The 22,780-nt window shown below is 50.5% G+C and overlaps 6 protein-coding genes, 1 long non-coding RNA gene and 1 other non-coding gene across 8 annotated transcripts; 2 read left to right on the top strand and 6 right to left on the bottom strand.

The window, feature by feature from the left end:
- Positions 1-2,582: 2,582 nt before the first annotated feature.
- Positions 2,583-5,828, bottom strand: LOC120646744 (probable protein kinase At2g41970). Its single transcript, XM_039923196.1, has 8 exons — positions 5,589-5,828; positions 5,181-5,364; positions 4,433-4,683; positions 4,221-4,347; positions 3,816-4,089; positions 3,202-3,334; positions 3,005-3,091; positions 2,583-2,896 (listed from the first exon to the last, which is right to left on the bottom strand). The coding sequence occupies exons 2-8, from the start codon at positions 5,266-5,268 to the stop codon at positions 2,771-2,773; spliced, it is 1,086 nt and encodes a 361-aa protein (XP_039779130.1). The 5' UTR covers positions 5,269-5,364; positions 5,589-5,828; the 3' UTR covers positions 2,583-2,770.
- LOC120646750 lies at positions 3,855-4,967 on the top strand. Its single transcript, XR_005664555.1, has 2 exons — positions 3,855-3,994; positions 4,127-4,967. It is a non-coding gene; the product is annotated as an uncharacterized LOC120646750 (long non-coding RNA).
- Positions 5,829-5,957: 129 nt separating the features above from the next.
- LOC120646748 (ubiquitin-60S ribosomal protein L40-1) lies at positions 5,958-8,647 on the bottom strand. Its single transcript, XM_039923200.1, has 4 exons — positions 8,416-8,647; positions 8,108-8,297; positions 6,329-6,395; positions 5,958-6,184 (listed from the first exon to the last, which is right to left on the bottom strand). Exons 1-4 carry the CDS (start codon positions 8,516-8,518, stop codon positions 6,155-6,157), a joined length of 390 nt encoding a protein of 129 aa, XP_039779134.1. The 5' UTR covers positions 8,519-8,647; the 3' UTR covers positions 5,958-6,154.
- Positions 6,703-6,791, bottom strand: LOC120653084. The gene has a single exon (XR_005666770.1). It is a non-coding gene; the product is annotated as a small nucleolar RNA Z266 (small nucleolar RNA).
- A 1,043-nt stretch (positions 8,648-9,690) lies between the features above and the next one.
- On the top strand, positions 9,691-11,063 carry LOC120648206 (peroxidase 54-like). Its single transcript, XM_039924942.1, has 4 exons — positions 9,691-9,906; positions 10,014-10,205; positions 10,334-10,496; positions 10,633-11,063. The coding sequence occupies exons 1-4, from the start codon at positions 9,691-9,693 to the stop codon at positions 11,061-11,063; spliced, it is 1,002 nt and encodes a 333-aa protein (XP_039780876.1).
- A 429-nt stretch (positions 11,064-11,492) lies between these two features.
- Positions 11,493-15,084, bottom strand: LOC120646746 (nascent polypeptide-associated complex subunit alpha, muscle-specific form-like). The gene is made up of 7 exons (XM_039923198.1): positions 14,590-15,084; positions 14,123-14,178; positions 13,986-14,034; positions 13,358-13,441; positions 12,818-12,943; positions 12,188-12,261; positions 11,493-11,884 (listed from the first exon to the last, which is right to left on the bottom strand). The coding sequence occupies exons 1-7, from the start codon at positions 15,037-15,039 to the stop codon at positions 11,821-11,823; spliced, it is 903 nt and encodes a 300-aa protein (XP_039779132.1). The 5' UTR covers positions 15,040-15,084; the 3' UTR covers positions 11,493-11,820.
- Positions 15,085-17,351: 2,267 nt separating this feature from the next.
- Positions 17,352-19,564, bottom strand: LOC120646740 (peroxidase A2-like). Its single transcript, XM_039923190.1, has 3 exons — positions 19,207-19,564; positions 18,913-19,104; positions 17,352-18,146 (listed from the first exon to the last, which is right to left on the bottom strand). The coding sequence occupies exons 1-3, from the start codon at positions 19,453-19,455 to the stop codon at positions 17,559-17,561; spliced, it is 1,029 nt and encodes a 342-aa protein (XP_039779124.1). The 5' UTR covers positions 19,456-19,564; the 3' UTR covers positions 17,352-17,558.
- A 1,167-nt stretch (positions 19,565-20,731) lies between these two features.
- On the bottom strand, positions 20,732-22,476 carry LOC120646739 (peroxidase N-like). The gene is made up of 4 exons (XM_039923189.1): positions 22,135-22,476; positions 21,848-22,030; positions 21,524-21,689; positions 20,732-21,380 (listed from the first exon to the last, which is right to left on the bottom strand). The coding sequence occupies exons 1-4, from the start codon at positions 22,378-22,380 to the stop codon at positions 20,962-20,964; spliced, it is 1,014 nt and encodes a 337-aa protein (XP_039779123.1). The 5' UTR covers positions 22,381-22,476; the 3' UTR covers positions 20,732-20,961.
- Positions 22,477-22,780: the final 304 nt, after the last annotated feature.

Below are 22,780 nucleotides of genomic sequence, written 5' to 3'. Positions count from 1 at the left end.
GCCGAGGGGTGAGAGGGTGAGAGATCAGAGACGAGAAGAGAGGCGAGGCGAGCGGCTGCCGGGGGGAGGAAATGAATCAGGGTTAGGGTTGGGAGGGAGGGCGGCTGGCGCCGGGGCATATATAGCCCAGCCACCAACGGGCGGATCGCCTCCCCAACGGGACGATCCAACGGTCACCGGGGGCGCGGGGGGAGGCTGCGGCGTGCCCATCGGGGCGCCTTCGTGCCTCACGGGGCGAGGCCGTGCCTCCCCGTGCCGCCGCTTCTGTCGGGCCGGGCCCATGCTAGTGCCGCGGGCCTTGATCGCGGCCCAGGCACGGCCCGGCGCATGGCACGGGCCCGGCACTAGCCCGCATGCTCCCGGGCCGGACCGGGTTAGTGCCGTGCTTTCTTGGGCCGGTCCCGTGCCGGCCCAACGGGCTCGGCCTAGTTGGCCAGCTATACATGCATGAGGTAAAAGATTTGATGTGATAGGTGAATAGTAAAGTTTGGATTGAGAAATTTTGAAAGTGAACACAGCCCACGAATATGCTGCAAACGACAGGACATGGCCGAGGCCCGGCCCCTCATCTTCTAGCTCATACACGATGCAGGCACCACGACAAGGAGGAGCAAGAAAATTGCAGGAGAAATATCTGTACGCCGGTGAGCCAGCCATTCAGCCAACCGGCCCCAGGATGTCCGGATCATGCCATTTTCCTGCAGCACTCGAGCTGCCGAGGTCACATCGATCGATTTGGCGAGACGCCGATGACCGTTGATCGCTTGCTATTTGCTAAGAAAGCCCTCACGCTACATCAGTGAGAAAACGGCATGGCGCTCACGCGGCAAAGGAAAGGATCGAGTGGAGCGCCAGTTTCCCACCGCCGATCGCGGCAACACCACCTGCTCTGCTCGCCGGCTGAATGGCCGGCGCTCTCGCGTCCTTCTCCACGCAGCTCGCCTGCTGCTCACGCCACCGGTGCCGCAGATTCCCTCCGAGCTCGCGGAGGACAGCCCGGCGCCGATGCCGCCCAAGGGTGGTGGGCACGGACACGGGTCCGTCCCCTATGTCAGGTCTATAGTCATAAAGTTCCTGGGTCGAGGAACAGGGTCGAGAGTTGTCACTTTATAAAATTGTAATACGAAGGGGTATATTTTTATGGAACGATAAATTATTATGTGGAACGCGACTCTGATTCATCCGGGTCCATATCTTCGGGTCGATGTGTCTTTAAAAAGACAAAAACTATATATATGTGCTACTAATGAAGAAAATAATCTGCACAAACATATAAGAAACATACAAAATAGTACATCTACATCATACTACACGTAATCAGCTTATTATCTAACAAAAATCATATCAATCCGCTATCAATAACCTTCTTATCCCAATTAAATCTGCTAGCAATGGGGCTACGACCCCTCTCAAACCAGGACGCGATCCAACTTTAAATAGGACACTGAACCTCTTTGACCCCGACCCTCGAATCGAAACGGTGTTCCCAAATCGTGGGACGAGGCATCAACCCGAATTCTGTGACTATGGTCAGGTCCCGCCCGCCGCGATCGGCGATCCCCACGCGACGTGCGTCAGTCGCAAGGGTACACGGCCCCGCCGCTGGCGATCAACGGCGACAGAAGCGGACGCCGGAGTGAGGTCGAGCGGCGGAGGTAAGTAGTAAGTTGGAACCCAACGAACGCATCTATGGCCGGGCTGTCTTGTAGCTGCGCATCACCTTGCAGCGGCTTCGCTCTCCATCTTTTTGTTCGGACGCTAAAAGGAAATTCTGAAAGGGACGTGTGACGCCGATGCCTGAGACTTTCAGAATTCAGAGTGAGAGGCAGTTTGCAGCGATGACTGCAGCGGCGTGCTCTGCCGCCCTCGCTTGGGTTCTTTCTGAAACGGATAGAGCAGCAGGCAGCAGCACAGGCCTAAGAAAAATTATCAGTGTGGAGCGTCAAAAATAAAAATTTCAAACGTGCAGCTTTTTCGCGTGCCACTAGATGGCCATTCTGGGATGTTTTCAGTGTTTTTTTTCCTTCATCTGTTCAAATGTAATTTGTCTATCTGCACATCGATCAATTCAAGTTTGGAGTGAAGTGCTCCTGCGGACAGCAGGGCTGCATGCCATCTCTTACCAATGGTAGTGGTAGCCTGGTAGGCCTTATCCTCTCGATGAAATGAAGCAGAGATAATCCATCCATGCGAGACGCAACTGAATGTCATGACTCGGGAGTACTGCTTCTGTACTGAATGCAACGTGCCCAAATCCTGCTGCAGGTCTACAGATTCGTTTTGATCCGAGCAGACAGGTTCATATGATCGTGTCTAGGCTACTTCAGACAAGATACGCGGCTAAAGTGACGCCGATCACGGATTGCAACTGCAACGGGTACTGGGTACATTGTCTCCTTCCGCTCGACATGTTCTGATTCAGTGGAATCTTTGATCAGTTTGATTGCTACTCCAATTCGATTTTTGCTGTGGTGTCAGGATAAGAACAAGCAGTGCAGCAGTACTCTACCAGTACGTAGCCCTCCCTGTAGGCCAGCAGTACCAACGAAAGAGAGACAAGGAAACTCAAAACTCTGGTGATCTGAAGGCAAAACTAAACTAATATATATGGTGATGAACACATTTGCTTGAATCCTTTGCAGATCGATCAGAGAGTACATGTTGATTACATTACAACCACTGAAGATGTACGCAAAACGTGGCAGTTACACAAGAAGAGGTTTGAGTACAGGTGGTGGAGAGATGGTTGTGTGTCGTCTATCATGTACTGCTAGGCCGGCCCCTCAGCTGCGGCTGCGGCTGCCTTGACAAGCGGCTGCAACGCCTTCACCACGATGGTCATGTTCGGCCGGAAATCGGACTCGTATTGCACGCACAAGGCCGCCACCGCTGCCAACTGAAACGAGAGAGAAAAAAAGGGTTCTCATGTCTTGACTCACAACACAAGAGTGTGATCTGAAGGACCAAGGGTCAACAGAAGACTAGAAGAGCACGGTCTTGTTACCTTGGCTACTGCTTTCGGAGGATAATCCTCCCCCAGCTTCGGGTCCACGCATTGCTTGACCTTGTCCTCGCTCAGCCTCGGCGTCGCCTTCATTTTTTTTTGTCAGGGAAATTCAGAAAGCAGTGAGCCCATGGATCTTGCTAAGCTGTTAGGGCATCAGTAAGTGGCAAACTGCAACAAGTTTGTGCATGACTCACCCATGTTACAAGGCTCTGCTGTCCCTTGGGCATGGTGTGGTCCACGGGCTTCCTGCCGGTCAGTAGTTCCAGGAGTATCACTCCAAAGCTGTATACATCACTCTTCTGCGTCAAGACTCCTGTCATCGCGTACCTTCAGAAAACGCAATAACCCACATTTCATTGTCGTCATTGTTAAACCCGGATCGGTCGCGCAAGATCTTTGGTCTTCCCCCCGGAACCGATGAAAAAGGCATAAAAAAAGTAAAAATGGATAAATAACACATAAATCGAGGGCTATGCGGATCCTCAGACATATATGAAATGGAATAAAGATGGACCAAGCTACTTATGAATGTAACCACAATTAACATCACTACGGTCAGGCTATCGGATTGGAAATCCAATCTCTAGCTCTTGAAAAAAGGTGAGCTCAGGTCCATAAAGAATAGAATAGAAAGATCGCGATCTCTGCGAAATGAGCCAATTTTTCGAAAGAAAGTGCTATCCACAGAGGGGCTGCCCACTCTAGCATAATAAAGCCCATCGACAGCTGTCCACTTCAATAGCTGACAGATTGTTGCAAGCTACAGTATTAGGGAAAAGAAAAGAAAAGAAAAGAAAAGGCTTATTACTCGGGCGCATGGTAGCCGAAGGTCCCCAGGACGCGCGTGGAGTGGAGCCGCGCGGCGCCGTCGGGCGGCTGGCTGGTGAGGTTGAAGTCGGCGATCTTGGACTCGTAGCCGTCGAAGAGGAGGACGTTGCTGGAGCGCACGTCCCGGTGCACGATGGACGGCTGCACCTTCTCGTGCAGGTACTCGAGCCCCCTCGCCGCGCCGTACGCGATCTTCACCCGCTGCGCCCAGCTCAGCGCCGGCCCCGGCGTCGCGTCCTTCACGCCCTTCTTGCCTGCAACCCATTTTTTTTTCCCTTCTTCTTTCGTCAGGTTACAGTTACAGCACCGGCTGGTGATGGTGATGGTGATGGTGATGGTGATGAGCGCAGGACAGGACAGGACAGGACAGGGTAGGATGCTGTACCGTGCAGGGTGTCGTGCAGGGAGCCGTTTGAGGCGAACTGGTAGACGAGGATCCTGTGGCTGTCGTCCAGGTAGTAGCCCATCAGCTGGAGGAAGTACTCGTTCTTGAGCCTCGAGACCATCGACAGCTGCGCCGCCAGGAAACCAAACCGATTTATCAGACTCTTTTTTTTTCTGGTCATCAGTGAAGAACTTGTGACCTGCCTGACTGACCTGAGAGGAGAAGTCTGAGAGGGAATCGCTGGACACGCTGGGGTCGAGCTTCTTGATGGCGACGGGCTCCCCGGAGGCGAGCACGGCCTTGTAGATCTTGCCGTAGGAGCCTTCCCCGATGAGGGCCTTCTGGCCGAAATTCCCGGTGATGCTGTTCAGCTCGCCCATGGATATGGCCGGCACGTCGACGGGGAGGACCTTCGGCGGGCCGCCGGTCCTCGGCGCATTGGGCCCTCTTGGCTTGCCGGGAGCTGGCATTGCAGCAAAGCTACCACATGAGTTTTTCAGGCACCGTGTGCTCAGAGAATTCAGGTATCAAAACTAGTTGCTAGCTTCGTCATATCACTCAGAGGATGAATTTGATGTCAGATGATGTTGTCAAAGGCAACAAAAACTGATCTACTGGATCGTGCAACTGTACTGAACTCCTGATTGCACGATCATAGTTCAGCCTGAATCATAAGTTCAGCGTTTGAAATGCAACGGTTCATATGAAACGGCCCATGATGAATTTTTGCATCGGGTCCAAAGGTTAGCGTTTGAATCCCTGGTGTCGATTAACCAAGAAAACAGTTTTTTTAAAGAAAAAATAAAGAAAAGCAGGAGCATTTTTGGCTACATTTCTTTTCAAAACTTTTGCTACATTTACAACGCAATGCAACTTGTATCATCACAAGACTGAATCGTAAATTGCTTTTACGTTTCTGCTAGCAAACCCCTGAAACCTAATGGGGAATTTGAATTTCACCTGCATTGTTCTGCGACGTAGGCGCTGCTGGGTGCCGGCTGGCAGGCACGGCGTACGTCTCCTCCGCGCCACCGCAGCAGCAAATCATCTTGCCGGCCGGCTTCCCTCACACCACCGTGGCGTTATGTGTGGCCGATTCGGTGGATAGGATCGGCCGGGGAGCCTTTTTTCTGATGAATTGTTGCTGCAAAAATCGGAATCTTTCACACCCAATCCAAACATTGACCTCATCGATCGTACAAAAGAAAGTCAATGTACTATTGAGTTCTAAAAGAAGCCACATTTTACGAGACATCAACACAGAACAGGGGACGGGGAAAACAGCAGAGCATGCCAACAGATGAAAACAATCAATGCAACAGGATTCCAGGAGAGGGAGGAACCGGACGAAGGCGAGGGCCGACGTACGATTCAAGGCGGAGGTGACTGCCGCCGCTCCCCCTCGCCGACGAGGCGAAGGACGTGTCGCGACCGGACGACCGAGGGGACGGCCGTCTCGTCGCGGGGAGGGAGGAGGGGGGGGGGAGGCAGGTAGCGGGGCCCGGGGAGGCTAATAAGGCGGAGGAAACAGGCTGCATGCCGCTCCAGCACCAGCCGACCGACGCGTTTCTCGGGAGGCCGACAAGGAAAACGAAATTGCAAGAGCAGTGGCTGTATTAGGCTGACCACAGCGGAGGGAGCAAGAGCAAATTTGTTCCCTCCTCGTTTCCCACGCCCTCTCTGTCTACAGTGCCAAACAGTACATCTACAGTGTCAAACAGTGTATTTGCTCCTTCATTTGCTCCTTCCACTGTGGACGGTCTTACCATATAGAACTGTCATCGTCGACAACAAGGTGAAACATCACGGCAGGCCGAGAAGTTTGGCTAAACAGACACGGTCCAACATCCCGACAACAACACAACACAGCATACGGTACACCACTACAACAGATGATTTAAACGGTCGATGAAACTGATTAGCAGCAACACACCTCAGTTCTTGATCTTCTTCTTGGGCCTCAGCTGAAAGGAGAAGAGCAAGAGAAATTCCATCAGATCAGATTGACTTCGCCTCAACTTCTTCGCTTTCGAAATGGTGGGATGCGGAACAAGCACAGTGCTAGCCTAGATTCAGGCACGACGCTTTTGCAATACAGTAAAGCTCACCTGGTTGCTGTGGCCACACTTCTTCTTGCGGCAGTTGACGGCCCTGGGGTGCAGGCGTGCGTAGCATCTGCAGACAAATGGAAGAACGTCAGGGTAATGTGCAAAAAGGGCTTTCTCACACTGTAACTGGGACTGTGAATATGAGTCAACTATAGTAAGGAAAGATGCAAATAGCAACTGCATGTGGTGCACTAACGTTTAAACACAATAGATAAATTTCAATTAATCTCTCCTACCAAAACCAACAACATCAGACACAGGGGTAAACTTAAACCACAAAAGGGCAAGTTATTTATAGATGTTGCAGTCATGTGAAAAAAGGCAATAAAAAGAAGAAATCAAGCGCTCTCACTTGCAGTGAAACAGGGCAGGCAAATTGGCAAGTCAGACAGAAATTAAGCCTCAAAATTTCAGCTCATAAGGTCACTTCGCGCATCTAATTGATTCATCACTCCTGCCAATCACTTCTCTCAGGAAAAAAAGAACATCTTCAGATAAAGAACAAGAACATCCGACATCAAAAGTGCACCAATACACCTCCAAAACCTCATATGGCAGAGTGTACTCATAGGACACAAAAGGAGAATGAGGCGAATCGGCTCAAATAATATAGCACCACAACTGTAGCTTAGCAGAGCTTGCAAAATACGCATGCCCAAAAGTTAAGCGAACAGGATACCAGACTTGTCCAAGACAGAAACCTAGCTGGAGAAGTGCTCAATATAAATGACAAAAAGAATGAAACTCAGGTCATGGTAAAATGAAGAATAGAATTGAAAGGAAATGACAATAACAAAGATTACAGCAAAGCAAGGTTAAAAAAATACTTGGAGGTTCTAAGTATAAAGGCCAAGATTTTTCACATAGGAAGATCCATCAGATGTGATCCGTCCCTCTAAATCTTTTGGTTGAAGAACAGTGCTCAAGGAAGAATAAATTCCACATTAGTCCTTGACCAAAAGGAAGAGACTTCACAAGGAAGCACCGAGAGAGAAAAGGAAGAGAGGAAAGTACACCTCCAGTCTTCAGTTTCAGTGTGGTCAAAGCAAGAAGTCATCATTAAACCAGTAATTGGTTATGCCAAATGTAAGGCAGAAAAACATGAAGAATGAAACAACCAGTCTGCCCAATGGTTTATTCAGTATTAGAAAGGTAACAATGCTGGGCCGGTGAGAAAAGGCTGAATACATTGGAAGCCATGTCCATAGGTCGGTTGGCAATACTTCAGCATCTGCTCAAGCATGAACATTTTGAACTAAGAGTGCACCCACAGGGGCAAAACCTTAGAAGAGTTGCTTTGAAAAACAAAACAAAAGGTATTTTGTATAATCGCTTGAAGGTTCGTTCGAAAGGCTGTGCAAGGTTAGGTAACTCTAGTGATGTCATGGTATATGTATTTGATTAAGGTGAGGGCACCTTGACAAGCTACAAATGGAAAGGCCAGTGTTACAAATAAAGAAATGGCACTTCATCTAGGGAAATCACAGTTTTACACACCACGTTCCTTCTGAATGCTGAAATTGCACATTTGTTTGCTAAATTGTTCATTTCTTACTAGCATTAGACTTGAAAAAAAAAAGTTTCCATACATGAACCGCAATACAAGCATATCCCCGTGTGACTATCATATCCATATATCATGCAAAGCATATCGTGTTAAACTCCTATGAATAACAACCGTCGATCCAGTTGGAGATAATATTTCACGGAAGAGAACAAAGTCTCCATTTGGGGGATCACATAAGTGTAGACAAGCTGAGGGCGTGAGTGGTAGCTTACTTGCGGCAGATCATCTTGTCCTGGTTGTACTTGCGTGCGAGCGCCTGCAGCGAGGGCTCAATAATCCCACCACGGAGCCTGAGCACGAGGTGGAGCGTGGACTCCTTTTGGATGTTGTAGTCCGCCAGAGTGCGGCCATCCTCCAGCTGCTTCCCGGCGAAGATCAGACGCTGCTGGTCCGGCGGGATTCCTACGCACGGGGGAAGGAAAAAAAATAAACCCGCTTAGCGCTGTTGTTACTTGCGAGCCTTGCTACTTGCTACCACACACAAATCAAGCTGAGAAGAAGCAAGGACGCGTGCGCCTACCTTCCTTGTCCTGGATCTTGGCCTTGACATTGTCGATGGTGTCGCTGCTCTCGACCTCGAGGGTGATGGTCTTCCCAGTCAGCGTCTTCACGAAGATCTGCATCTTGCCGGCCCTGGATGTTCCCGCCGCTCCTTCCTGTGTTCGCGGCGGCGGCTACTCCGGGTACTGAAGCGGCGGCGGCGGCGGCGGCGCGTGCGGGTTTTTATACGTGGTTGCGGCGGCTTTTTAGGGTTTGGTACCAGGGAAAGCGAAATGGGCCGTTGAAATCGGGCAGTGTCTGAACGTCTGCTTTGCTGTGGAGAGTGGAGACGCTGTTCTCCTCGGCCCACTTACTGGTAAGAAAATGATGTTGGGCCGAAAATTTTAAAAATTTCTTGTCCTTTTTTAAAAAATAAAAAGCAAATTACATGTCTTTGAGACTCTGGATATGGGGAGCTGAGATTTGACACGACCACACGATGTCGCGGAGCTTGCTTCCTCCGCTGATTCATTCTCACAGCAAAAAAAAAAAAAGAAATTGAAACAAATTAAATTAAATCAGATTTCATACGGCTCACGGCTGGATGCAGCCGTGCAGGGAACTTGCAAGGGTAAGCATCACGACTGTCTGTTGAAAACAAATTGACACAAGCCAATATTCATGCTTCGTCTAAAAAAAAGGCAATATTCATGCTAATCCGAGGAAGGTGTCATCGAGTTAAGTCCCTTTGCGACATTTCGAAACGCGTAACCGCTTTTAATACCAGACTAATTCCCAATCAAGAAAATTAACAGAGACTGATTCATGAGTTGAACATCAAACTACTCCGGTTACGGTGAAGTTCTAACGAAAGTCTCTTTCGCAGGTTCACGAAGTAAGCGACAAAAGCAGAAGCATCAACATCGCCAGCGCATATTCATACCCACTTTTGTGATTCCTTGTGTCATGTGTGCAGTAATTTAACCATTAACAATTAACCGCACTCTGACTGACAGGACCATTTCTTCACCAGTTCACCGCCTCTGCAGAACAGTGAAACAGAGACCCTTTCTTAATTAGCTAGCAGCCCAGCACGCGTCGCTGGAGTGAGTCCACGCACTGTTTGATCATTGCCAACATGTCAAAGACCTCATTTGAACTGACTATAAGTAGAGCCATCGCCATGGCCGTGACACACTCCACAAGTTCACAGCAAAAGCAAGCAAGCACAAACCGGTTAATTTGGAAGAGAGGCAAGAGGTTTAATTTGGAAGAGCCTTGCTTTCGGCAAAGATAGATGGCGCGTCGTCCGGCGATGCCAGCGATAGCCGCAGCCCTGTGCGCGGCGGTGCTCGGCCTCGCTGCGTTGCTCGGCGGCGCGCGGGCGCAGCAGCTGAGCCCAGGGTACTACGACGCGTCGTGCCCGCACGTCCACGACACGGTGCGGCGCGTGATCCAGGAGGCGCGCACCGCCGACCCGCGCATCCTCGCCAGCCTCCTCCGCCTCCACTTCCACGACTGCTTCGTCAACGTACGTGCACTCTAGTTCGTGCTGCCGCTGGCGCTGACGCACCAAGCCTGTGCTCTGATCTGGATCTAATCATGGTGTTCGCCTCGGCTACTGATCGTGTACTGCAGGGCTGCGACGGGTCGCTGCTGCTGGACGAGACCCCGACGATGCGCAGCGAGAAGGCGGCCGACGCGAACGTCGGCTCGGCGCGGGGGTTCCCCGTGGTGGACGACATCAAGGCCACCCTGGAGCACGCTTGCCCCGGCGTCGTCTCCTGCGCCGACATCCTCGCCCTCGCCGCCGAGATCTCCGTTGAGCTGGTCAGTGTCCCCTGGCACGACGTAGACGATTGCACTTGCACACGTCTATACAAGTTACTGTCGAGAATCACAGTGCGCGACTGCTGCTGTTAGGAATTACTGACGCGATTTTCTGATGGAACGAACAGGCAGGAGGTCCGTACTGGAGGGTGATGCTGGGCCGCAGGGACGGCATGGCGGCCAACTTCGACGGCGCCCAGAACCTCCCGAGCCCCACGGACCCGTTGGACGATCTTACCCAGAAGTTCGCCGACCTCGGCCTCGACGACACCGATTTCGTCGCGCTCCAAGGTATTTTCAGCACACGCCGGGACGATGAACCCGCGAAAGCATATACGCGCCGTAGCAGCAACCTCGCCGTGGCACGTAGCCGTGACGAGCTGCGAACTCAGAGAAAATGACGCGTGCCTCTCGCTGAACCTCGCAGGAGCACACACGATCGGCCGCGCGCAGTGCCAGACCATTCAGGACAGGCTCTACAACTTCAGCGGCACGGGGCAGGCGGACCCGACGCTGGACCCTGCGTACCTAGCCGCGCTCCGGCGGCGCTGCCCGGCGGCGGCGGCGGGCGGCGACGGCACGGGCCTGAACGACCTCGACCCGGCCACGCCGGACACATTCGACAACAGCTACTACGCCAACATCCGGTGCAACCGCGGCCTGCTCAGGTCCGACCAGGCGATGCTCTCCGCGCCGGAGGAGGGCGCGGAATCCACCGCGCCCATCGTCGAGCGTTTCGCCAATAGCCAGGCCCAGTTCTTCCAAAGCTTCGTGACGGCCATGATCAAGATGGGGAACATCGCGCCGCTCACAGGGAGCATGGGGGAGGTCAGGAGGAGCTGCAGGGTGGTGAACTGAAAGCTGATGCTGTTCTGAGTTCTGAATATGGGTTGTTCATTGCCGTAAGAAGAGAGCGTGTTGATTCCATTATTTTGTTCTCGAATATTTGTTCAAAATGTAAATCTCTTCATTATTACTCGAGTTGAGTATATAAAATCATAACATTCTTTACATCTCATCAAACAAAGAAAAAGAACCAATCTGCGCATTATTATTAAGGTGGCAGGGAAATTTATAAGCTCAACAATCTTTTTCCCCCGCTGATTAGTACCATTTATGTACTACTCCTTTCGTTCCAAAATAATTGATCAATTTACAATTCAAAAAAAAAATTAATCAATTTAGCTTTATAAGCAGTAGCACCACACTTACAATCATGTTTCTGTGAACAGAGATAGCTCCAGACAAAAACTAAACCTTCAAGCACGAAATGCTGCACAATTGACATTTTTCTCTGTCAACACTTCAATATTTACCAAGCAATTGCGACCATAAATCCTTGGCTTTAAACGAGTAACCAAATACATTAGCTAGAAATTGCAAGTGCACAAGATGCTTCTATGCACAGCTCACTATTGCGAGAAACATTAGAGATTTTAGTATGTCAGATAAATTGGTAACAAAAAGATACAAAGCTCCTAAACATACAATGCTGGTCATAAAACATCTCAATGAATGTTCCTACTTCCTATACGGAAGTAAAAGCTTGCAAGAAACAGCTATATGCCTATGCTTTCAGCTTATTCTGTTTAATAGGTACTGTCAAAAGTCGTTTCTACAAAAGTAGTGCAAGACGTTGCTTGTATCTTTCAATCCGACGAAGCCGTTCCTTCTGCAACCTGTCAAAGAAGCATTTGCCATTAATGAATGAAACAGCTGATTGTCCAATCAGAGTCAGTACCTTGTATTCATGTTTCTTTATATGCTTTTTGTTTACAACTGCATTTCGACCTAGACAAGAAGCTATCGAGGTTGAACATAGAAAAACATTTACTAATCTGAATTATAACAGCTCTTCAGAGGCACCAGCCAATCATCTAAATTGCACTGACATGCTTTGCCTAATACTTTTCTGATAATCAATTGACACTTGTATAAAGATAGAGAAGCAGTGAAATAAGAGGGGGGGGGGGAATACATACCCAGCACGTATCTTTTTGGCACGTTTTACATGCTGCTTCAATAGGTCACTTGTGTTATATTCACCATCAGCATTCTGCAAGATGAAAAATCAAATTAATTGGTATCCCAGGTCTAACATTAGAATGGTAAATGAAAACATTTGTGCTACTTGTGAGTTGTGATAGGAGGAGGAAAATTGGAAAAGTACTCCATAGACCACAAAATGGTAGCTGGGATATTATCACAGAAAAGTAACTCTACACAAACAAGAATTTCATTACCGAAGAAGAAATACTTCACCCCTAACCAATCAAGGAATGGAAGTGATTTGACTACAATTTTTAATACGGTAAAGTGGTAAGGTCACACATACACACGAGACCAATCTTGCCAACATGTTGCCTTTGGTACCCTATAGCCAGATGCAGTATGATTTTTAATTGCATGTGAATTTAATGAAATTTGCAAGTCAATATCAGAACGCTAGTTACAGAAGGCCAAACAAATTCGAAATATAGACAAGTAGAATCTGAAGTTGCTAGAATTTATCCAGGTTGTATGCTTCATAGTCATAGTGTGTTTTATCAGCAAGTTATTAACTTAGTTAAATGAAAATACCTAAACTGCAAAGGAGATTTTATAAAAGGTACCTTTTGTGGCTCTTCATCTGAATCTAAATCCGCAGCACCATTATTTTCCTTATCTGATATCCTAGAATCTACAACCGAAGCAGGCAAAGGTCTTGGAAGAATTGGCTCACCATTTCCAAAGCTTGGCTGAATAAAACAATGAATCAGAGAGCGTGGATAACATGGCACATATAAAAAATCTGGAGTGCGGGCTGCAGATGCATTCAAACTGATCATCGCAGAATACTATAGTGCTTGCCTAAATGACTAGACAACACAACACTCCCTGGTTAAAGCCAACTTCTAAAACATTTGCTTACAAAAAAAATCATAGTGTTATCTAACAAATACATGCAAGACACATTTGTCAAGGAAAAAAATCGACATTTCTTTGAAACCAAAGTAACATAGTTATATAACTCCATAAAAAATGCACATCAGACAAGTTAGATGGAACTGATTTAAAGAAATTACATATTATAAAAGAAACACTCTATGTCAGAGCAATTTTAACAAGCAACCAACCACTGCGCTCATCTGAAAGAAGAAAAGTGAGCTAACCTGACTTTCATGTGGAACACCATTACGCACCCAGGATCTACAGAGAGCATACAAGGATCCTGACTCACTTTCCAGCAAGTTAACCTTCAGAGCAGCCAATACATAACCAAAAGACATGTCAGTTCATGTGCACAACCCACCTTGTTTAACAAGATAACAAATAAAGCATGGGAAATTTTGTTGCATGGGCCTTCCTGACTAGTAGACCAATCCTATAATAAATAAGCTACCAATCTTGAACCACATAGTTGAAGTACCAGTGTGATCATAGCTATCTAGAAGAATAGGAAGATGGAACAGAACCAGGTTGTCTGGCTTCACTAGAAAAATGGAATGGAGATGAGGCAATAACATTTTCATATCTTTCCATCTCTGTATTAAAATATTAAACTCTGTGGGATTATAGTACCTTATGAAATGGAAAACCATATCAGTAATCAGTACAAGTAAAGAACTTCTTAACAGTGTGTCATCATAGAACCCAGGATCCAATAATATGTGGAACATGTATGAAACAAATCCAAGCCAACCAAATAATAGTAATCATTCAGTCTTATGAGACCATTTACTGGTGGTAGCACAACTGACTAACCGAGTTCAAAAGAACATGTAACCGTTAAGTACTTACTTTGCGGTCATTAATCACAACAACTGTAGAGTCTTCTCTGCTCCTTTCCCTGAAATCAATAGAAATGCAGAATTGTCATGTAACAAATTTTCACTACAAAAGAAAAACATATACAGGATTGTTGTTTTGTTGTATACCTGTCCTTTGGGTTGCCCTGCTCACTAGATGGTGCAACAGGGGGGGCTGTAGTAACCTAAGAAGTTCGAACACAAACGCACAAAAACGTATCAGTATTCAATGGAACTTCAAAATTAATTAATATACCCTAACCAAAACAATGCCCGGAACACATTAGCACCATCTAATATCAATTTAAGAACATATACTGTGCTCTATTCTCTCCAGCAATTTACAAGGATGAATTCACAGTGTCTAACCACACAAGTTGACCTTAAATCAATGTATTTCCACCTTAACATGCCAGATTATTTAATTAAACAAGTAATCCTGCCTATCAGACCCGAAACAATCAGGCTCAGTATTTAAAAATTATAAAGGATATCCAAAACAATAAAGCAAACAGTTAGCTGAAGGAGGACCAAATCATTCAGTCCAATTCCCCTTCTATTCAGACCTCACGAACTATAAAAAAAAGATCACAAACCTTGGGCTGCGGAGCTATCGGAACTCCTCGCGGAGGTTGCTCGGGACGCGCTGTCATGCCCGCCAGATGAGCCCGAGGCACGGAGGCGAACGAACGGGGCTGCGAGTGCACCAGAGGCTGCGCCGGCTGCGCGATGGGGACAGCGACGGCGTGGGCGCGGGGGTACCCGACGGCAATGGGGGGAACGCGGCGGAGCTGCGGGGCGACGGGCTTCGCGACGGGGTAGAGGATGCCGTGGGGCGCGGAGGAGACGTGGCCCGGGGCGCTAGGGTTTAGCGGGCGGCCGGTGAAGAGCGGGGGCGCCGGGGCCGCCGCGGCGGCGCGCGGGGAGGAGGTCGCGAGGAACGCGCGGGGAAGCGGGTGGGAGGCGGCGGGCACCTGCGGGGACGTGGTGGCCGCGGGCGCCGGCGCGGCGGCGGCTGCGGGCTGGCCGCGCGGCGGGGAGGCCATGGCGTGTGGCGCGGACGGGCGGAGAGCCGGAAACGGGAGCCGAGGACCCTGGAGGTGGGGTCGCCCTTTTGAAATCGTTTGAATCCAGCTGGGGGCGTGTGCTTGTTGGTCGCCAGATTGCCTCGTTGGGGTTGGGCTTTCATCGAATTTCAGGCGCGCGGATCGTTCTCATGTTTTGATGTTTCCATGATCAATCATTCAATCCTGGTGGGCACTCGTCGGATCACCGGGTGGGCCAGTGGCTGACTCGGATCCCAGGTGATCTTCATCGGAGAAGCCGTAGCCAATCTAGGTCCTGTTTGGGTAGCGGCAGCTTTTGCAAAAGCTGTTTTTTTAGAAAAGCTCCACCGGCTAGTCTAAAAGGTTGTTTTTCAGAGGATCTAGTAGGTCTGTTTGGGGGAGCTTTTGCCCATTAGCTTCTTGCTCATCAGGCCGGCGAGGAGCAGAGTTGCCGGCCTCGACCGCGCGAAGAGAAGGGCGGCGCGGAGTAGGGCCGACGGCGGGGGCTGCGAGGAGGCAAGGCGACGCGGAGCAGAGCCGCTGGCGGGGGGCGCGCGGAGGGGAGATCCACTGGCGGCAGGTGGCCGCGCGGGGGGGAAGGTGGCGACCAGCAAAGCCGCCAGCGAGGCCGCGCGGAGGGGAGGCCGGCAGGGAGGAGATTCGCTGGTGGGTGGGCCGCGCGGAGAGGAAGGTGGCGAGGAGAAGAGCCGCCGGCGGGGCCGCGCGGAGGGAGGGCGGCGGGGCGGCGGGTGGCGACGATCTGGGGCAGCGACCTCGAGGGAGGGGGGGAGAGGAGGCCACTGGCGGCCGATTTCCCCGGCCGTGCGGGTCGCCGACGGTTGGCCGCGACGGATCTAGAGCCGGCGGAGACGGGCGGCGCGGACAGGCTGAGGAGCGGCAAGACGGGCGGTGCGGAGGGGAGAAGGGACGCGCTGAAGGTATAAGGGACGCCAAAAGCTCGGGAAGCTGCTCCGATGGAGCTTTTCCGCTTGTAGTGTAAATAAGAGCTTTTGGAGCTTCCGCGGTTTGGAGAATCTGACTCCGTTTGGGAGAGCTTGTGGCTTTTGGAGCTTCCCGGAGAAGCAAAAGCTCCAAGAAGCTCCCCCAAACAGGGCCTAGTGAAATTCGAGTTGTCAATCAAACGAGAGGTCGCAGGTTTGGACCCTTCGCGGTTGAACAAATTGAAAAATCCACGTTGGATCTCTTTATTGAATATCAAGGAAAATAAAATCGATCATTGCATCATACTCTCAAATATACACGTTTACGCTCAGTTTGATTTCTTCAGTTTAATTCATAAGTCCCGTCACATCGAATATTTACACACCAATTAGAAGTATCAAACATAAATTTATTACAAAACTAATTTTATAAGGTGTGACTTAACCATGAGACGAATCTATTAAGCCTAATTATTCTATAACTAGCCTATTAACATGTGCTCGCGCACGGGCTAGTTAGATATATTTAATAATTATCTATCTCACAGTCTCTTTAACCAATTAAATATTCTAATCCAGTCCTATAAATATACATATTGATCATTATGTAAGTGTAATAAATGTGATAGATTTAGTTACTAACAATTTTTTCTCACTTTGCAACACACATCTATATATATTTGATATGTATTTAATTAAACACTTTTTTTGAGCTATTTGAACAATATGAAAATTGGTATTCTTATCTTTTCTCTTCTACGTGAATTTATGGTGACACACACATTATGGTTAGTATTTTTATATAAATAATAACATAAATAATATATTAGTAATGATAAAAATAGTAATTTAGAAATTTATTTTGATGCACTTTAAGATTTTATTATAATAATATAATTTTGATTCAGATTTTTGGTTTATTTTTACTTTTTATTATGTTATTATTGGATAATATATATAAAAATTTATGGGGTTATTTGATATTATTTTATAATGACATAAGTGGGTAATTTACATAAAGATTAGGGTTACTTTAGATTAGTTTTTATGATGGCAGGAGCGGGTAATTTAGATACATGTTTAGGGGTTACTTTAATCTATTTTTATAATGGTAAAGGTGTGTAATTTATTAGAAAAAATAACAGATCTAATGGCTATTATGATTAGAGTTGCCGAATTGATGACCGGGTGTTTCTGATTTTTATGAGAATTTTTAGGATTTCTTTATTTTTTTAGACTGTCCACCTAGAATCCTAAATGGCTTCATCTGGAGACTTTAAAAGGAGCCTCCAATTAGTAATAGTAAGATTTGACCACTAATTCCTACAGTAATCATCCACTAATTATGCATTAATTATACTTAACAATTCGTTTAGAGCCCTAATTGCAACTTATGCAATTAGTTTATATTAAATTGTCATCTGAACATTCAAATTGACATCTGAATATTTGATGTGACAATAATTTAAAAACCAAACGTGGTATTACACTGCTCAATCAATCTGAGCTGAGCACACAACATTTACATTACACACAGCTGCTAGTACTTGATAAATAAGTACTTGATCCTCGACGGGACTAGCTTCCATTGACCACTCTACAGTTCTTCCTGACCTCGCCCTGGCTCCCCGTCAGCACCTCGATGTTCCCCATCCTGATCATGGACTTGGCGAAGCTCCTGAAGAACGCCTTCTGGCTGCCGGCGAAGCGGCCGACGATCGCCGCCGTGGGCGCGCCGGGCGTGGACAGCAGCTCCTGGTCGGACTGCAGCGTCCCGCGGCGCGCCCCGAGGTTGGCGTAGTAGCTGCCGTCGAAGGCGTCCGGCGTGGCCGGGTCCAGGTCGTTGAGCGCCGACCCGTCCCCGCCCCTGGGGCACCGCCGCGAGAGGAGCGCCCGGTACCCCTGGTCGAGCGCCGGGTCCGGCCGCCTCGTCCCGCTGAAGTTGTACAGCCGCGGCGCCACGAACCGGCACTGCACGCGCCCGAACGTGTGCGCGCCCGAGAGGGCGACGAGGTCGGCGGTGGCGTCGAGGCCGACGGCGCCGAACTTTTGCTGGAGCGCGGTGAGGTTGTCGAAGGGGCTCGGGAGGTTGCTGTTGGCGGCGGTGATGTTGGCGGTGGTGCCGTCGCGCCGGCCGAGCGGCACGCGCCACCGGGGCCCGCCGGACTGCGCGCGTGCATGCAAACACACGGGGACCCAGGCGTCATGTGGCCGTATTGGATTAAAGAGCGGCACGGAAAGGATTGGTGCGTGCGACCTACTAGTACTAGAGACGTCGTGTTGCTGAGAGCCGATGCGTGATGCTGACGCGCGCGTGTCCACGTCGTACTACAACTTAGGTTCTTTCTTCTCTGTTTTGCATGCTTTAAAGGATGTGCAATTTTTGTCAACTTGCAAATTATGGAAACTTCAATCTGGTCCTCATCAACATTCAAAAGGAGGGGCGCAGAGAGGTGAGAAGGGAGATTTGCAAAAGTGTGATTACCCAATCCAAAGGTGAGTCCAGATCGTAAAATTACTCAATCTCTCGTACCCCTTGGATGATGATCCAATGACTCAGATTGAAGTTTCTATAGTTTGCACGGAAATGTTGGTTTGCACCGGATACGTTTCCATCTCTAATGGCCACACTAGCTAGTACAATTATATTGCACCAACGGCTTTCGAATTATTGCTCGAGGTTTGGAGGAGCTACAAAATTATTGCCTGCCGGGCCGTCACGCAAGCTAGTACAGTGCAAGTCCAAAAGTCTGCTGCTGTGGGTGCGTCAAATATTCGTGAGCAATGCCACTGTACTGTTAAGCATCAGCTCGCTAACGGCAGCAAGCTCCAAACAAGTTCGGTGTGATGCTTAGTGGAAGGCTAATAATGGTGTGGATCAATAGATCTGCTGCGCACATTTGCCGGTTAGGAAAAGAAAAGAAAATCTCACCAGCTCGACGGAGATCTTGGCGGCGATGGCGAGGATGTCGGCGCAGGAGACGACGCCGGGGCAGGCCTCCTCCAGCGCGGCCTTGACGGCGTCCACCACGGGGTACCCGCGCGCCGAGTTGTTGTTGGGCGTCGCGAACTTCTCCGACACGATGCTCGAGCTGTTGTCCAGCAGGATCGAGGCGTCGCAGCCCTGAAGAACAGAAGCACAACGCGACGCATGAGCCCAGAACGTGTACGGCACTGAGGACAGAGAGCAAGCAAACGCGCGGCACCGTGGGCTTGTATAGTTCACCTGGACGAAGCAGTCGTGGAAGTGGAGGCGGGTGAGGCTGGCGTAGATGCGGGCGTCCGCCTCGTGCGCCTTCTTCAGCACCCGCCGCACGACGCGGTGCACGCCGGGGCACGTCCGGTCGTAGTACTCGGCGCACAGCTGCGCCGCGCCGGCCCGGACGCCGAACCCCAGCGCGGCGGCGGCGGCCAGCAGGAGGACGGCGGCCAGCCGGGGACCGCACGGCATGCCACGGGGCGACGGCGGCGCCATTGATCTTCCCGAAGGGCGAAGGCTCACTTTGCGCCCGATCGAGGCGGCGAGTCTTATAGAGCCGAGCCACGCACAGTGCTCGCTGCTGGTGGTAGCTCGTGCCCGTTCGGTTCGGGCACGGGGAGCGGGCACCTTTTCTTGGATCTGAAGGGTTGCAATCATCTCGTTCGGGTCGGCGACACATTTTCAGCTGCCAACGTTTCGATCCGTCGCCGCGTCGTTGTCAGATGGCACCCCGGCCAGCGTGTTGCATGCAGGTGAGCCAGCAGAGACACGACGCGTTTCATTTCAGCGTCTGCATGGGCGTAGTATCCCGGTGTCTTAACTAGCCTGCCATGGCACCTAGTAATCCCAATCGTAAGCCACCACTAAGGCCGTAGTACATACTCCGACGCGAAACATTGTTCTAGTTTGGTTTGCCTCGATCGAGCACGAGCAGTTGTGTGTGTGTCTCATTCCGTGCAAGGCTGTCAGTCAACAGGAGGCTTAATCTGCAACAGGCATCTGCAGTACTACGTGCCTGCACTTGCTGTGCCCTGTGCAGTGTACGTAAGTGAATTAGAAGGGTTGGTTCAGAACTTCAGATGAAAGGGAGGCCACTTTTGCGTAATCGCTCACGAAACCAGGAACTGCCACACTGATGATCAACCGAAAGCTGGCGCACCGATCCCTCTGGGTTCCCCATTCGCTCGTCTGATTCAGGAACCCGCGGAGATAGCTAGCGACGAGTTCTTGTTTCCCAGTCACGATCAGGTCTGGAGCTCCACCGTACGAATAGTACAGCGCTGGCAGAACTGTTCATGCTGGGCACTTTATACGGCAGGATATAGTTGCAGATGGACTCGCATCGCAGCAGTCCTAATCCGCAGTACTGCCAATTATTATGGAGAGAAGGCGAGGCATCATTCTCATAACAGAGCAGCAGGCGAGCACTATGGCTGTGTTTAGTTGCAAAATCTTTCTCTCCAAACTTTACTATTCACCTATCATATCAAATCTTTTGCCTCATGCATAGAGTACTAAATGTAGGTAAATAAAAAAACTAATTACATAGTTTTGATGTACGTTGCGAGACGAATCTTTTGAGCCTAGTTAGCCTATGATAGGACAATATTTACCACAAACAAACGAAAAGTGCTACAATATGATACATTATCCGATGTGACCTTTTTACCATTTTTTGCGGATCTAAACACAGCCTATGTGAATGCAATTTGGTGGCCGGGGGATACGGGTAACTACATATATGCGTGTCAAGTACTCAAGATAGTATACGTATCTCACAAAGGACTCCGTGGCATTTATTGTTTTCTTGTTGCTTGCTTGCTCTTCAAGGGAATTCCATCGGCGAACGCAACGCACGCACCTACTGATAATTGATCCGGCACTGTAGCGGCAGTTACAGATTCCTTCGTCGAACCGAATTGATACGCTGTCTGGCGATCGACGAACCCAGCTTAACCCAAACGACCACACGTGCGGAGTGAGCGACGCCTCCGCGCCGGATCAGTTGACGGCGCGGCAGTTCTTGCGGATCTGGCCGGCGGAGCCGGTGAGCGGGCGGATGTTGCCCATCTTGACCATGGAGCGGCGGAAGTCGCAGAGGAAGCGCTCGGGGTTGGCGCCGTAGGCCAGCACGAGCGCCTTGGTGGCGTTGGCGCCGGTGTCGGCGCCGGAGAAGAGGCCCTGGTCGGAGGACAGGAGGCCCTTCTGCTTCAGCAGGTTCTGGAAGTAGTGGTTGTCGAAGGCGTCCGCGGAGCCGGCGTCCAGCGCCGCCGTCTGGTTGCCGTCCCCGCCCCGGCACAGGTCCTGCAGGCTGGACGCCAGGGACGCGTCCAGCGTCGGGTCCACGGAGCTCGCCGCCGAGAAGTTGGACAGCCGGTTGCTGAACAGCGCGCACCGCGCCCGGCCTATCGTGTGGGCTCCTGCACGTACGCGGGTTCATTTCATTCATGGTCGGCCCGGGTCAGCCGTTGATCGATGACACGACCAGCGCCAGCAGCCCGAACATGCATGCACATGAACGAGACCGATCGAGTATTGTTGTACGGGTGGCACTTTCTTTTACCTGATAAAACGACCACGTCGGTTGTGTTCAGACCAGCATCCTTGAACTGCTGAATGATTCTGTCGGTAGAATCGAACGGTCCAGGCAGGTTAGTGTTAGCCCCGGACTGATTCGCCACCAAACCGTCCCTCCGTCCCAGCAGAACATCGTAGTCAGGCCCACCACTCTATACGTGTACACAAATCCAAATCCATCAACAAGTTCATAGATTTTTTTTTTCAGTGTGATCAATCGATGGCTGCTCATTGGTAACTGAAGCACTGTGCAAATAAAAATTATTCAGACGACGACTGGGAATGAAGAAGATCAGAGGGACTACTATACCAGCAGCACCCCGTACTTGGCGGCGAGGGCGAGGACGTCGGCGCAGGAGACGACCCCCGGGCACGCCTTCTCGAGGTCGGCCTTGATCGCGTCGACGACCTCGTACCCCCGGGCCGAGTTTAGGTTCGGCGCCGCCAGCTTCTCGCTGTTGCTCCCGTCCAGCAGGATGGACCCGTCACACCCCTGCAGCGTGTGCATGCAGTGCAGCCAAGCCAAGTCCCTTTCTTCAGCGATCATGAGTGCATAAAAGTCAAGGCCCAGAGCCTGAAGAGTGAGGCACGACGTACGTTGACGAAGCAGTCGTGGAAGTGGAGCCTGAGCAGGGAGGCGCCCATGCGCGCCTCGGCCCTCATGGCGGCGAACACGCGCGCCCTGACGATGTCCTCCACCTGCGGGCAGCAGTCGTCGTAGAAGTCGTCCGTCAGCTGGCCCCACGCCACCGCGGCGGCGCCGAGGCACAGCGCGGCGGCGAGCAGCAGGGCCGCCGCCCTCAGGCCGCCGTTCGTGCCCCTGCAGGAGGAGTTGCGCCCCATGTCTATCTCTCTCTGCACTGCACTGCAGTCTGCCAGACTTCCACTGCAGCTTTCGATCAGTGCTGGGTGCTGGCAATGGCTCCTCCAGTTGCTTCTTGCCGTGAGGTTTATATAAGCGACGACGACACGGTTCAGAGTGTCGAGTGTTCAGTGCGTTGACAGTGAGTCTCAGTGACAACTGACGCTGCAGACAGTGGAGCTGTTGGGTAAGCGGAGCGCGGCAGGCTCGACGACGACGAGTAAGCCGGCGGCTGGGTTATTTAGCGAGTGACGTGTCTCAGCGCGCGCGCGTGCGGCCTCGTTTTTTTTCCATGCGTTTTCCTCCCTGATCGAGGTGAATGGGCCACAGCCGGACGCACTGATCCATCGCCTCGCGTTTTCCCGCACGGCTCCAGTAATC

Source organism: Panicum virgatum, chromosome 9K (genome assembly GCF_016808335.1).
Source record: "Panicum virgatum strain AP13 chromosome 9K, P.virgatum_v5, whole genome shotgun sequence".
Lineage (NCBI taxonomy): Eukaryota > Viridiplantae > Streptophyta > Magnoliopsida > Poales > Poaceae > Panicum > Panicum virgatum.
The sequence above is the reverse complement of the archived record's forward strand: the minus strand, read 5'-3'. Positions and strand labels throughout refer to the sequence as shown.

Excerpts from the sequence above, each read along its gene's own strand:
- LOC120648206 (XM_039924942.1), top strand. The coding sequence starts at position 9,691 with ATGCCAGCGATAGCCGCAGCCCTGTGCGCGGCGGTGCTCGGCCTCGCT. Across the intron at positions 10,206-10,333 it reads CCGAGATCTCCGTTGAGCTG|GCAGGAGGTCCGTACTGGAG; the intron begins GTCAGTGTCCCC and ends TGGAACGAACAG. Across the intron at positions 10,497-10,632 it reads CGATTTCGTCGCGCTCCAAG|GAGCACACACGATCGGCCGC; the intron begins GTATTTTCAGCA and ends TGAACCTCGCAG.
- LOC120646746 (XM_039923198.1), bottom strand. The coding sequence starts at position 15,039 with ATGGCCTCCCCGCCGCGCGGCCAGCCCGCAGCCGCCGCCGCGCCGGCG. Across the intron at positions 14,035-14,122 it reads CAGGGCAACCCAAAGGACAG|GGAAAGGAGCAGAGAAGACT; the intron begins GTATACAACAAA and ends TATTGATTTCAG. Across the intron at positions 12,262-12,817 it reads CAGATGAAGAGCCACAAAAG|AATGCTGATGGTGAATATAA; the intron begins GTACCTTTTATA and ends TTCATCTTGCAG.
- LOC120646748 (XM_039923200.1), bottom strand. The coding sequence starts at position 8,518 with ATGCAGATCTTCGTGAAGACGCTGACTGGGAAGACCATCACCCTCGAG. Across the intron at positions 8,298-8,415 it reads CAAGATCCAGGACAAGGAAG|GAATCCCGCCGGACCAGCAG; the intron begins GTAGGCGCACGC and ends CCCCGTGCGTAG. Across the intron at positions 6,396-8,107 it reads GACAAGATGATCTGCCGCAA|ATGCTACGCACGCCTGCACC; the intron begins GTAAGCTACCAC and ends ATTTGTCTGCAG.
- LOC120646744 (XM_039923196.1), bottom strand. The coding sequence starts at position 5,268 with ATGATTTGCTGCTGCGGTGGCGCGGAGGAGACGTACGCCGTGCCTGCC. Across the intron at positions 4,090-4,220 it reads CCTGCACGACACCCTGCACG|GCAAGAAGGGCGTGAAGGAC; the intron begins GTACAGCATCCT and ends AATGGGTTGCAG. Across the intron at positions 3,092-3,201 it reads AGCAGAGCCTTGTAACATGG|GCGACGCCGAGGCTGAGCGA; the intron begins GTGAGTCATGCA and ends AAAAAAATGAAG.
- LOC120646740 (XM_039923190.1), bottom strand. The coding sequence starts at position 19,455 with ATGGCGCCGCCGTCGCCCCGTGGCATGCCGTGCGGTCCCCGGCTGGCC. Across the intron at positions 19,105-19,206 it reads TCCACGACTGCTTCGTCCAG|GGCTGCGACGCCTCGATCCT; the intron begins GTGAACTATACA and ends TCTGTTCTTCAG. Across the intron at positions 18,147-18,912 it reads CCAAGATCTCCGTCGAGCTG|TCCGGCGGGCCCCGGTGGCG; the intron begins GTGAGATTTTCT and ends GCACGCGCGCAG.
- LOC120646739 (XM_039923189.1), bottom strand. The coding sequence starts at position 22,380 with ATGGGGCGCAACTCCTCCTGCAGGGGCACGAACGGCGGCCTGAGGGCG. Across the intron at positions 22,031-22,134 it reads TCCACGACTGCTTCGTCAAC|GGGTGTGACGGGTCCATCCT; the intron begins GTACGTCGTGCC and ends CACACGCTGCAG. Across the intron at positions 21,381-21,523 it reads CGACGTGGTCGTTTTATCAG|GAGCCCACACGATAGGCCGG; the intron begins GTAAAAGAAAGT and ends GCGTACGTGCAG.